General features: G+C 40.4%; 1 protein-coding gene across 1 annotated transcript in view; it reads right to left on the bottom strand.

The window, feature by feature from the left end:
* The window catches only part of LOC146671126 (uncharacterized), a 77,549-nt gene that overhangs the window by 12,058 nt on the left and 52,351 nt on the right, over positions 1-13,140 (bottom strand). Inside the window, exons 7-8 of the mRNA XM_085404996.1 lie at positions 12,764-12,791; positions 793-3,056 (exon numbers count right to left, since the gene is read on the bottom strand). Coding sequence (XP_085261122.1) covers positions 793-3,056; positions 12,764-12,791 — 2,292 coding nt within the window. The remainder of the gene's footprint in view (positions 1-792; positions 3,057-12,763; positions 12,792-13,140) is intronic.

Raw genomic sequence — 13,140 nt, forward strand, 5'->3', positions numbered from 1 at the left:
TGAAGAAATAAATAAACTAATAATACATAAATGAATAGAAAAATCTTTTGTATATGGCGAGGTGCTGTGGGCACCTAAGTCTTTGATAGTGTAGAATTTTCAAGTCAATACCATGGTTGCATCTACTGAAAATCTCTGTGAAGCTTAAATCTCAATGACCTTGACTTCAAGGTCAGAGGTCAACTTTTCTGAAAATCAGAGGAGTTTCACATTCATAACACAGGTATGTCTACTAGGAGGCTGAAGGGTAGCTCTATATATTTATAAACAATCAAAAACAACAATTATTACACAATTTATTTCCAATTTGTATGGAATTTATTTCTGTAAAGGTGGTGTTTTAGGTCTGATTGAAGGACTGATGTGATGGTAAGGTGTCCGCTGCTGCGCTTTGAAGATTGGTAGGCTTTTTTTTTTTTTAATTTTCACAAGAATTGCTACTTCCCCTAGAGTTTTGGCCACTCCAACAATCAGAAGATTTCCCTATGAGCAAGCATTTAGCGACAGTGGCAAGGAAAAACTCCCTTTTAAAAAGGAAGAAACCTTCAACAGAGCCAGGCTCAGGAAGGGACAGCCCTCTGCCACGACTGGTTGGGGTGGGGGGAGTGAAAATTTAAAAAAAAGAAGCCAAAGTGATCATTTTTGGAGCAGCTTAATTAATTTTTGCATTGTAATTTGCTGTTAATGTCATTTTCCAACCCCAGTTTGTATTTTTATCACTTTTGTCCAGGGTGGAAGATGCCATGCTGGAGACTGATTCAGTATGGTCTTTCAATGTTGATACATGGGAACCTTTTAGAGAGGCCAGAGCTGAAAAAGGGATGCCGGAGAACCTGAGAGGGTGTTATCCGCTGGTGTGCATCCAAGGCCAACATCTGTTTAATTAGGCTGACAAATAAGCGTTGGCCAGCTTCTGGTCCTCGTCTAAACATCATTAGCTGTTCGAGGTCATCCAGACGTGTAAGTATTATGTATCTTGTCTCCAGGGATTCATGTCCTGTCCCTGGAACAGAGCCTTTATATTGTTCTTCCGTCTTAAATGTCCAGCGCTGTTGCTTGTATTTGTCTCCAATGAAATAGTTTTCAGTGTAGACGCCAGAGTCTAGCACATGATCTGGTGGCTGACCCTGAGTCTCTATGATGAATTTCAGATAATCATAGTCATTCTCCGAAGGGTAGAGTGGCACCCCTGTAGCAAGCTCCACAGCCACCAGCCCCAGAGACCACATGTCACTTGCTTCATTGTAAGGAAGGCCAAGCATAACCTCAGGTGCACAGTAACCAACCGTCCCCACAAAGTCACCAGGTATCACTGCAGACGCAGGACATGCGAGGCCAAAGTCTATAAGTTTGACTTTGATGGGAGACTCATGGCGGTTTACAACCATGATGTTTCCAGGTTTGAGGTCAGCGTGCACTATTCCCACAGAACTCAGGTGGGACAGAGCATTTGTGATTTGACCTAAAATTGGCCTGACTTCGCTTATGGGGAGACCCTGTTTATTCCGGTCCCCTATGTAGTCCCACAGGCATTGATCAAGGAGTTCAAATTTCAGGCAAACCCGCTGTCCGTCGTGGAAAAAGCCGTTCCATTGAACAATGTTGGCGGCATCTGGATCCAACCTTCGCAGCTGCTCCAAGATGAAAATTTCCACATGTGCCTGTTGCAGAATATCAGGGTCGCTCTTGTTGACTTTAATGGCAACAGCTTGGTTGGTTGTTGTGTCGCGACATTTGGCTACAATACCAAAGCCCCCTTCTCCGAGGAAAGCCTCTACCTTGTAGTGCTTTCCCAAAATGCTCCCTTTAACTAATTCAAGCTCATCTGAGCTGAATGATGGACTGGCTGATGTGTGGACGAATACTTGCTGAGAAAATTCAACCGAGTTTTGAAAACTGCAGTTGATTTTCTGTGATCTCTTGCTTTCCAAGTTTGAAGGGTGCTGAAAGACCACAGGGTTTTGTGATCTTTCAGCACTCATGTCAATGCACAGGGAACTCTTAGGGCTGAAAAAGGGATGCCGGAGAACCTCCGAGGGTGTTATCCGCTGGTGTGCATCCAAGGCCAACATCTGTTTAATTAAGCTGACAAATAAGCGTTGGCCAGCTTCTGGTCCTCGTCTAAACATTATTATTTGTTCAAGGTCATCCAGACGCGTCAGTTTTATGCATCTTGTCTCCAGGGACTCATATCCTGTCTCATACTGAAATTGTTGGTCAGTCTTAAATGTCCAGCGCTGTTGCTTGTCTTTGTCTTCAATGAAATAGTCTTCAGTGTAGACGCCAGAGTCTAGAACATGATCTGGTGGCTGACCCTGAGTCTCTATGATGAATTTCAAAACATCATAGTCTTCATTTCCAGGGTAGAGTGGCAGCCCTGTAGCAAGCTCCACAGCTACCAGCCCCAGAGACCACATGTCAATTGCTTCATTGTAAGGAAGGCCAAGCATAACCTCAGGTGCACAATAACCAACCGTCCCCACACGGTCACCAGGCATCACTGCAGACGCAGGACATGCGAGGCCAAAGTCTATAAGTTTGACTTTGATGGGAGACTCATGGCGGTTTACAACCATGATGTTTCCAGGTTTGAGGTCAGCGTGCACCATTCCCACAGAACCCAGGTGGGACAGAGCATTTGTCAGTTGACCTAAAATTGGCCTGACTTCGCTTATGGGGAGACAGTGGTTTTTCCGGTCCCATATGTAGTCCCTCAGGCATTGATCAAGGAGTTCAAATTTCAGGCAAACCCGCTCTCCGTCGTGAAAAAAGCCGTTCCATTGAACAATGTTGGCGGCATCTGAATCCAACCTTCGCAGCTGCTCCAGGATGAAAATTTCCAATTTCGCCTGTTGCAGAATATCAGGGCGGCTCTTGTTCACTTTAATAGCCACAGCTCGGTTAGTCATGGTATCACGACATTTGGCTACAATACCAAAGCCCCCTTCTCCGAGGAAAGCCTCTACCTTGTAGTGCTTTCCCAAAATGCTCCCTTTAACTAATCCAAGCTCATTTGAGCTGAAGGATGGGTGAGCTGACATGGTGAAATGTGTCGGCTTGGTCGGTGAATTGCTAAGTAAAATTCTCTCAAAACTCTCCAAAAAGGGTTTGCTTGCTGTCAGGTCAAGGTCCGTTGAGCATTAAAGTTTAACAGAGCAAAGCTCCTACTTAAGGGTTTTTTCTCTCAGCAAGATGATGACATAACAAAGGATCTATGTCATCATCTTGTGATGTCACAAGATGTCACCTTTTTTCACAAGATGCATTCCATTTGGATCAAAGGCATTCTATTTTTTCAGTTGAAACACTAAAAAAAACAATGTTTCAACAGGCCAGGCTGCATTTTCTGCTGCAACATCTCAACAGGAGATAATAAGATAAAGACAAGGAAGACTGGTGATCTATCCATATCAGCAACATCGGCAGGTTTCTAGTGCAGGAAGTAATAAATTCAGCCCTCGTGTTTGCACTACAGGTTGCTTTCATGAGTATTTCTGTTTTTGTGGTGGGGGAATTTTTCCTCGTTCCAACGATGTAAACAAAAACATTAATTGTGCTTTCCGCAATGACTAATAATCATTTTGTCCTACTGTTCATTTACAGAACAGGAAAGGTTTTGTTTGGTTATGATTGTTTTGCAAGAAATGCTTCAATCACAGTGGGGTAGTCTTGATTAAAATGTTATATGAGAACTGTGGCACCATGTGTGACCAGATATTGGCATGTAGTCGTCGCCAGACTGTCATCAAAAGTGTGAAGTTTGGGACAGACTGGACAAAATACATTTTTAGAGATGAAAATCTTATGTCCAGTGATAAATGATCAAAATTCCACCACAAACATGGCTTTGACAAAGATGTCCCTTTCTGAAGTAACCCCCAAAAGTTCCTGAAGTAACCAAATGGAATTTAACCAGTGACCTCTCACTTTGCAGGCGAATGTGTAAACCAGCGATGCCTGGAAAACACTAAAACTGTGCCAAAATGTCATTTTACATTCAAAATGGCGGACTTCCAGACTTCCTCTTTGGATTGGGTTCACTGAATCTGTGTGTAATAAATGTCATACACGTATTTCAAGCTGTAAATAAGTTGTTAGAAGTTCTTTAAAATTTCTTAAGTGGTGCTGTAGATCCATTTCTGCAGTGCCAGTCACTTTTTAAAAAAAAGTACATTTTGACCTGATGTGAAGAATGCAAAAAATGTCATTAGTTTGGAAGCATGTTTGGTATATGATATACTTGCCTGACTAATAATAATTTATTATTACTATTACTACTGTTGTTGTTGTTGTACAATGGAGCCTTTCCCCTGTGAATGACCAGCTCCCAGCTAAAATGTGTATTTTGTGCCATTTATAAGGTCAGTGCTTTATCATACCTTAAACTGTGCAGGGTAAAAGCCTCAGTTGCTGGGAAAAGCACAGGTGTATTAGAGTTTTTCTGAATTGCTAAAACACTAAACCCCATTGTAAAAACTAAACTGTCAACTATGAAAACTCTTTCATCAAATCAGTCCCACTGTTGCCAAAATCTTAAACACTATTCAAAGCTCAGTCTCCCATTTAGCAAAACTCTAAACACAAAACACACTTAGCAGTGTGGTGCACCTGTTGTCGTGTGAAGGCTGTGTGCAGTAGTGATGTCTCCTGTGTGTCGAAGCTTTGAAGCGTGTGTCGGGTAATCTCGTGGTAGTTTTGTAAAGCGCGTATCGAGGCTTGCTTTGATTACGTATGCAGTGATGTTCGAGGCCTCGCGGGCAGTCCGTACCACGTGACTGATTCAGGAACTGGCTCGCCGGTTTGCACCAGATTCTAAATAAATTGGGCAGCAAAACACAGCTGATTCCCCGTCACATTGTGTTGTGGAATTGGATTACGTCCCAGTTACATACTTACTTGAACATTTCTCCTTCGATGGAACCAGCAAGGAAGAGAATATTTGTCTGACAACATTTAATCTCATCTCTCCTAATAAAGTATGCACACAGTAATAAATATCACAAATGATAAGTACCATAATATAAATCAACAACACCACAGATCTTATAATCTGATTTTAGTTTATTAAAAAGTGAAGCACCACACACTAGTTTGTGTCATTGTCCAGATGTACATAAGCATGATTACACAGTTACACAATCATACCAAACTCTGTCCTGATAGTTTCCACTTTCTCTTTTGTATCAGACATACTGAGACAATATTCGGGATAAATAACCATGAAAACAATTTATTTATTAAGTTTAGAGGTTTACACATCACATCATTATAATCATTGAGCCTGTCTGACTTTAATCGTCCACTTGATGGCGCAGTAGAGCCAATGAATCGTCACAATGCTTCGAACCATGAGTCGACCAGTTGGATGGTAAGCTTCAGTTCATCACAAGGCTTCATCTCACCATCACTAATGAAAGCTCTTATAATTTGGCTGCTATTAGAGACCATTGATTTAGGCTCTCTTTGGTTACTACGTGGATCTTTTTTCAGACAAATTAATGAAAAAAATATAATAAATGGAAAAACAGAGTACAAATGTGAACAGTTAACTGGATATTACAGCGCGATTTCAGTGCATAAATACATACATACAGGTCTGAGACGTAAGTGGTGCAATATTGATAGAGCTCACATGACTCCGTCCTGTTCGTATCCCAGAAATCCACCAGGATTTTAGTGCCTCATATACTGCACAGGTCATTGGCACACCTGAGATTCAGGACGACATGCTAAGCAGTGCTGTGTCACCATCAATAATACACCATATTAATGCAAGGTACAATTACAGCTGGGCTCCGCCACATTTTATTTTAACAGAGGAAATAAAATATGCAGAGCTAGCTGAGTTGGTTGAAATTCAGTTGCTACTTTAAGAGAATTTCATACAAGAATAATTGCAGATAAAATAGGTTATTAAAGCTGTCATCATTGCTTCAGTGCCATATTCTCTCTGCTGTAACTCCGATTTGAAGAGGGCTTGTTTAGGCAACAACTCAGAGCACTAACTATACGATCACTGCCGGTCACTTAGGTGATTTGTTATAAATGTGAAAACAGCTATGCAGGTTTAATGCAAGGAAGTCTTTACTCAGTGTTTGGCATGGGTCCTAAATGAAGGAGGGGTAGTCTGTCAGTCACTGCATTCCTCACCTGCATGGGAAACTTCCCAAACTGGAAGTTATCAGAAACATTGGAGACAATACTGAATCCACCAGAGACAGCTGGGACAGGTCCTAGTCATTACCATACAGAAAAGAACGGATTTATTTCAGTTCAGTTCAAATTAATAAGGTGAAGAAAAAACAGAGACTGCATCTTATGTGTTTTCTATTCTATTCTAGTAGTTTTAGAATCCAATAACTACACAAACAATCATGGCAGTGAGGTGTGGAGGGCCAGGAGTGACAAAATGAATGAATTAAATATGCCATTAATTATTGAATTAAATGTTTCATTATTTAATTAAATGCCCATTCACTTCACTAGTGTTTGTAGTTGTTGTTGAGAAATGCCCACTGAAAGAATGGCCACCAGGGCAAGTGCCTGTAATCGGATTACAGTAACACGTTACTTGTAACGCATTACTGCCCATCTCTGTTGAGAACAAATAATGTAAATGAATAATAGTGTTCAAATTGTTCGTTAAAACTCTGCATATCTCAGAAAAACTAAAAAAAAATCAGCTTTCTTCACTCACTTCTTTACAATGCAGCCATTACAGTCTTCTTTGATTGGTCGCTGCAGGATTGCCATTCTTCTCATGTTTAGTTTTTTTTCCTATCAGTGTTTTAATTCTATGAAATAAATTTTTCAAAGTCACTTTTTGCTTTCACTAGCTTGTTTTTAGTGTCCCACTTTTGGATCTTCTGAACTCACTCTGATTAAAGTTGTCATTGTACTAATGTTATTCATGTGCAGCTGACTTCACAGCTGTGTGTGGGGTTTTTTTTATTGCTTTTTTGCAACTTTTTGTGATATCTAAATGTTTAACCTGTTCAATAACATTATTACTATTCAGTGATTATTATATATGATTATCACTTGGCTACGTGAACATACATAAATCTGTTAAATCTCAGCGACACAAGCATGTCTTCATGCGCACACACAGTTTCTACTCCCATTCATTCAGGTTTATATTTACACCTTTTACAGGACGAATGGACAGCCATCACTTTAAGGAAAAACAAAGAGAGAGAGAGAGAGATTATAAGTTCAGGGCAGGTCAGTTTTTATAGAAATGCATAGATGTGTGTTGTACTTCCATCTGGCTTATTACTTTCTAATGCAGGGGAAAGACATTGGCAAAGAAACACCTACTACATAAATAGTTTGATTTGAAGTTGCTCTTTTGAGTCCTCTCTATTGACTCTGACATCCTGCTGTTAACAGTTTCATGGTATTGCTTTGTTTGCTTTAAACAAACCTCACAGGGTGGTAGAATATGTCTGCGGTGCAGAGGTCCTTGGATCGCCTCTCTGTTGTCTTTGTTGACAGCAATGAAGGTGGTGAAAGAACTGCTCACTCCTGATTGGACACTGAGCTGCACCACCTTCTCCTTCACTCCTCCATCTTGCTGTCCTCTGAGCTCTCTCTCCTTCATCTCCAGGGAACGAATCAGAGTGCGAGCACCCAACCTGTGGACTGTTAATCTGCAGACAAGGAAGAAAACATTTACAGTTCTAATGTTTCCTATTTTTGCTACATTTGTACATCACTGACTTTTCTGTTTTTCTGAGGGTGCATTCTTTTTATATTAGAATTAGTAGAGTTACAGAGGGTATATAGAGTGTGAACATAAAATAAGAGCTTGATTAGGCTGTAGAAACGGATGAAAATCCAGTAAAGTGAAGAGTGTGTGTGTGTGTGTGTGTGTGTCTGGCAGGAAGTGAAGCAGGAAGTCTGAATATAGCTTGTGAGCTTGTGAGAGACGTTTCAAAAGGAAAACAGAGGAATTAGAGAGTGAAAGTGCTAAGAAATAGTAATGAAAATGATATTAAATAAATGTCTTAGTGTGTTAATATAGAGTGTGAACATAAAATAAGAGCTTGATTAGGCTGTAGAAACGGATGAAAATCCAGTAAAGTGAAGAGTGTGTGTGTGTGTGTGTGTGTGTGTGTGTGTGTGTGTGTGTGTCTTATACACCGAGCTGTTTTTTCAGTACTAATAAGAAAATTCTGTCCTGTTTCATGTTCTTATTATTCCAGAAACTGTCTTCTAAACTTCAATAAAAAATGTCAAAAGTGCTTTAAAGTACAATGAAAGTAAAAGCTGCTCAAGGTCAGGTTACTGCTGTTAGAGATAAAATATTTTTCTTACCTGCAAATAAACTACGACAGAAGATAAGCAGCAAACACAACTTCATCGTTTCTCTATCTTTAAGGTCATAACTATTATTCCTTTTCTTTACAGAAATGTGAATCAACAAGTCGTCGTCCACCGACAGTAAGTGACCAACCCGTGTCCCTCCCCCTGTTCCTCCAGTTTCTCCAGTTAGCACGCTTGTAACCATGGAAACACTTAAATCTGCAGTTCTTACATACAAAACCTTTTTTTTTTAAATTGCAGTAATAATAAGAAACCATAGAAAGTCTTGTGAAACTATGCAAACTACTGAATGATTTAACATTGCGTTGTTTCAAAGTTTTCATCAGTGTTGCCTAAATTGAAAATTGGCGCAGTTTATGTCTGCAGGGGTCTGCAGAGATGTTTTCTATCTGTTTCCTTACCCTGGACCTGTACAGACGTGCAAAGTACAGACTGGATAACGGCAGTGTAAAACAAATAACCAGCAGGTCCTGCAGATGAACTTGTTGAGCTGCCACAGGAAGTAGGAAGGTTGAATATTATTTTTGTTTGTGGCTTATTGGCCAATATATGATCGCTGAATAGTCTTGTTAAGCAGACTGGACAACAGCGACGCCTTGTGGCAAAGACCCAGAAGGTTCATTCAGTCAATCTGAAAGTAGCTTTTTTAGTGGGAGAAACTTTTCGTAACTCATTAAAGTGACTTCCTCAGCCTTGCCTGGATGATGAACCATGCACCAAGACTTGTGGCAAAGAGTTTAATTACGGTAACATGAGCAGCTCCCTGACATTCATCTCTAGCTTTATTGTCAGGAATCTAAGACCACGATACATTTAAAAGAAAATAGGAATGAATTAAGTTTTTTATTTTTTATTTTTTAGGTTTTTAAAGTAGAGCCTCATCTGGAAGGTCCCATCATTGTTGGGGAGGATCTCTCCATTATCCACGCTTTCATGAAGCTCCTCTCCATCTTTCCTCCAGAACACCTTGGCTCTTTAAGGATAGAAACCTGCAGCGTGGCAGCTGACTGGAGAGGAGGAAGTCTTCTGGAGGAGAGACACTGAGGGAAGAACAACAGAGAGAAAGGAAAAAAGCGACAAATGTTAGATTCTGAATTGTACTCTATCTTAGAAAAAGGAAGCCATATGAATTTCGCCGCTTACTACATCAGATTATGTGATTATACCTGCTGTCTCCAGAAAGCTCCTCCCATAGTGGAAATGCTTCTTTAAAAACCTAGGGCATAAATGGCTTGAAGAGCTTTTATTATGTTCAAATCGGGCATGTTCCATATTCCATCTTAGTTTGGTGATGACAGCCTGTGGTTTTGGAGTGATATGCAGTGATCTGCAGGTCAAACACTATAAAGTCTTCTTCATCATAACCATACTGATTGTATCCATCAATTAGTCTCATCACTCCATTTACAACCACTCATCCTTTGCAAAATATGAACATCTGAAAAAAAAAAAATAAAGCCACAAAAGCTGCAATAAACCAGTAAGATGTCAGCAGAGGCCATAGCTAACATCATATCTGCAGACACAAAAATAGAGGCTCTACACCCACTGCACTGTTACAGGAACAAAACCAAACTACCAATTTGCGGGTGGAGTGAAAGGCTGATATTTTAAAGAACTTTTACTCTCTGGATTCTTTTGTTTTATTTCAGCAGTGTGGTAGGTTGACCATGACATTTCAGGGCTGCATACATGTCCTGCTAACACCGGGGATAGCCTTTAACAATAAAAAAGAGAATTAAATGAAGCTTATGCCAAATTTTAGTAAGTATGTGAGTGCATACAATCACTATGATAAATTGTAAATGGACTGATTCTTATATAGCGCTTTTCTTTTCTCCCGGAGCAGTCAAAGCGCTTAAGTCGTCTGCCTGCTTTCCCAGGTGTTTAACTCCTTCTCTATTCTTTACATCTTTTCCACTTTACCACACTGTAAAACTCAATGCCAACATCAGCACTGTAGTAAAATAATTTTCATGCCCATCTTCTTCAAGCCAATCAGTCTCCACTCAGCATAGTTTAAATCACACTACTTACCTTTGATCCTCCCTTGCATTCACTTGCATACACCAAGAAAACAAAGGAAGTGATCATGGACTTCCGCAAAACAAGAACTGATCCCCCTCTCCTATCCATAAAAGGTACTATGTGGAGAGGGTGTCCTCCTTTAAGTTCCTCGGCACCCACATATCCGAGGACCTATCCTGGTCCACAGACACATCAGCCCTAGTAAAGAAAGCCCAGCAGCGCCTCCATTTCTTGAGGGTTCTGAGATGGAACAGGCTGCAGACTGAACTCCTAGTGTCCTTCTACCGTGCCACTATCAAGAGTGTGCTGGTGCACGCCATCCCTGTGTGGTACGCTGGTTGCACAACAGCTGACAAGAAGAGACTACAGAGGGTCATCAGAACTGCAGAGAAGGTGACTGGCTGTCCACTCCCCTCCCTGGACTTAATTGCCAGCTCAAGATGTCTCTCCAGAGCCAGGGCAATTATAAAGGACCACCTCCATCCTAACCACCACCTCTTCAACATCCTGCCCTCTGGAAAAAGGCTCAGATCCATCAGGTGCAAAACCAACAGACTAAAGAACAGCTTCTTCCCGAGGGCTGTCAGAACTCTTAATGCAAACTAAGAGTGTGTAAAGACTTCCCCAACACATCCACCCTGACACTGCTGTTGATCATCTATGTGCAACATCTCAGTCTTTCCATGTTCTGTGCAATAATTTTGGCTCATGTGCAATTATTTTGGTCCCAGTCTGTTTCAATGTTTCCTACACATACACCATGTATATAGTTCCACTCACATATGTATACATATACACTGTTTTTTATTTTATTCTATTTATTTATTTAATTATTTATTTATTTTCCGCCTTCGTCGTATATTGGTTTCTCTTCTTCTTACTTTAGCACCTTTGTGGTTCAGCTACCCAATTTCGCTGTGCAAGAAACTGCACAATGACAATAAAAAGCTCTAAGTCTAAGTCTCTATTCTGCCTTAATTTCTGGCATAGCTTCGATTTCATTCAGCTGTGATAGACCATCAGAGTCTAACAGCCAAGCAGCTTACAAGGACATGAACTGCTGCACATAACAAGGCTGATTTACATCGTGGAGCCCTGGTCTCAAAAACTGGCATAGATGTAACTCTGTCTGTAAGCTGGATTTAAGTGCTTCAAGTTTTACCAACATGTTTAGTGGCATCTTCTGTTAATACGGAACATGACGTCATGTGGTTGGTTGGTTGCGGCTAATTGATTTACATTCGTTTATGTTGGCTAACCAGTGGGCGACCTTGCCATGCACCTATAAGGAATGTGGCACATCACGAACCAAAGCACCATCATGAATTGTCTGAAAATCACAACCATTTCTTTGGCCACCATGAGGTGGGGGATTTAGAGACTGGGCACCCAGCAACAATCTGGTACTTGTCCTGCAGACTGCTAAAGTACAATAAACACTCTGTAGGGTCAGCTTATGGAAAGCACCTCATCCTGATGGTGTACTGGGATGAGTACAGCAAGACTGCACCATGGAAGTAGAGAGGTCTTCACAAGCATCTTTAACACATCTTTGTCACATTGCTCTGTTCCCGCCTGTTTAAAAATATCTTTAATATGCCATTACCTAGGGTGACCAACTGTCTTCTTTTCATTTTTCACGTTCTGTCCAGGGCGTCCAGGGGGATTTTCAAGATTGATAAAAATGTCAGTGATTTCCTATATTCCGACAGAGGACCCATGTGTGTGACATCATCCCTGAACTGCTGCTTTGCGAGTTGTTCTGCGCTCACAGACGGGACAGACAGCAACGTGCCTAATGATGTTTAAAAGATCCCAAAGCGTAAGTGCATCTTTTCAGATGAACTGCAAAAGAAGTTTCCCTCGTACCAACCTGGTAATTTTTCTTTACCAACTTTGAGGAATCACCAGTCGAGACACTTTTTTAAAGATTATTATTTATTAAAGCATTGAATAATTAAAAAGTATCATGGATCTCTTCTGTTCAGAAAACCACAGATACAGCTAACTTCCCAGAAGTGAGTACTCAAGCTTAGAGGTACAGCTGCTACTCTGTTACACGTGTACTAGATGTTTTTCTCTATTCTTTCATCCTTCACCCAATAACTTGTTGTTTTAGTGACCATGAGAGCAACCGTGGCTGAGATACCTGACGATGTTTATGTCTCACATGGTACCGATGACCCACCTTATCATAGTACTTAGTGTCCCTTTACTTTGAAACTTCTACACTGTCACCATTTCTAACAAAACACTGTGTAGACATCTAAATTCTTAAGCTCTTATTTGCTATAATACTTAACACATGAAAAAATCCGATTTGAGCTGACCTCGTTGTTCTCTTTCCCCCTCACCCCTTTAGTAAAAGCTATTTCCTTACAATTGACACATACTTAGCATAATTCACTCGATTTAGCATTATTTCAACAGGATTTCTTATTTTAAACAAAAATACATTGTTTTCCTCCATCATTCTATTCTTTACACTCACATACAGCGTTTAAGGTGACATCTGCACAGAAAGAGTGCAGATGTGACATTGTGCAGTACACACACAGAGAAAGTCTGGGTTGAAAGGTTATTAGAATTATTTCATTGTAGTGATAATTTTCTTGTTCGACTTTATTAATTCTTGATTATATTTTGATTACGTTTCTGATGTGATTAGAGCAGAAATAACTATCAGCAAAAACACTTACATATAACTCTACATATACCCCCAAAGGCTGGATTTCAGGCCTTTTGCTTAATTTCTAACTGCATCACGGCTGAGGAATCTCATTC

Source organism: Rhamphochromis longiceps, linkage group LG4, assembly GCF_057381845.1.
Source record: "Rhamphochromis longiceps isolate RC_006_pf linkage group LG4, R_longiceps_female_GT1.1, whole genome shotgun sequence".
Classification (NCBI taxonomy): Eukaryota; Metazoa; Chordata; class Actinopteri; order Cichliformes; family Cichlidae; genus Rhamphochromis; species Rhamphochromis longiceps.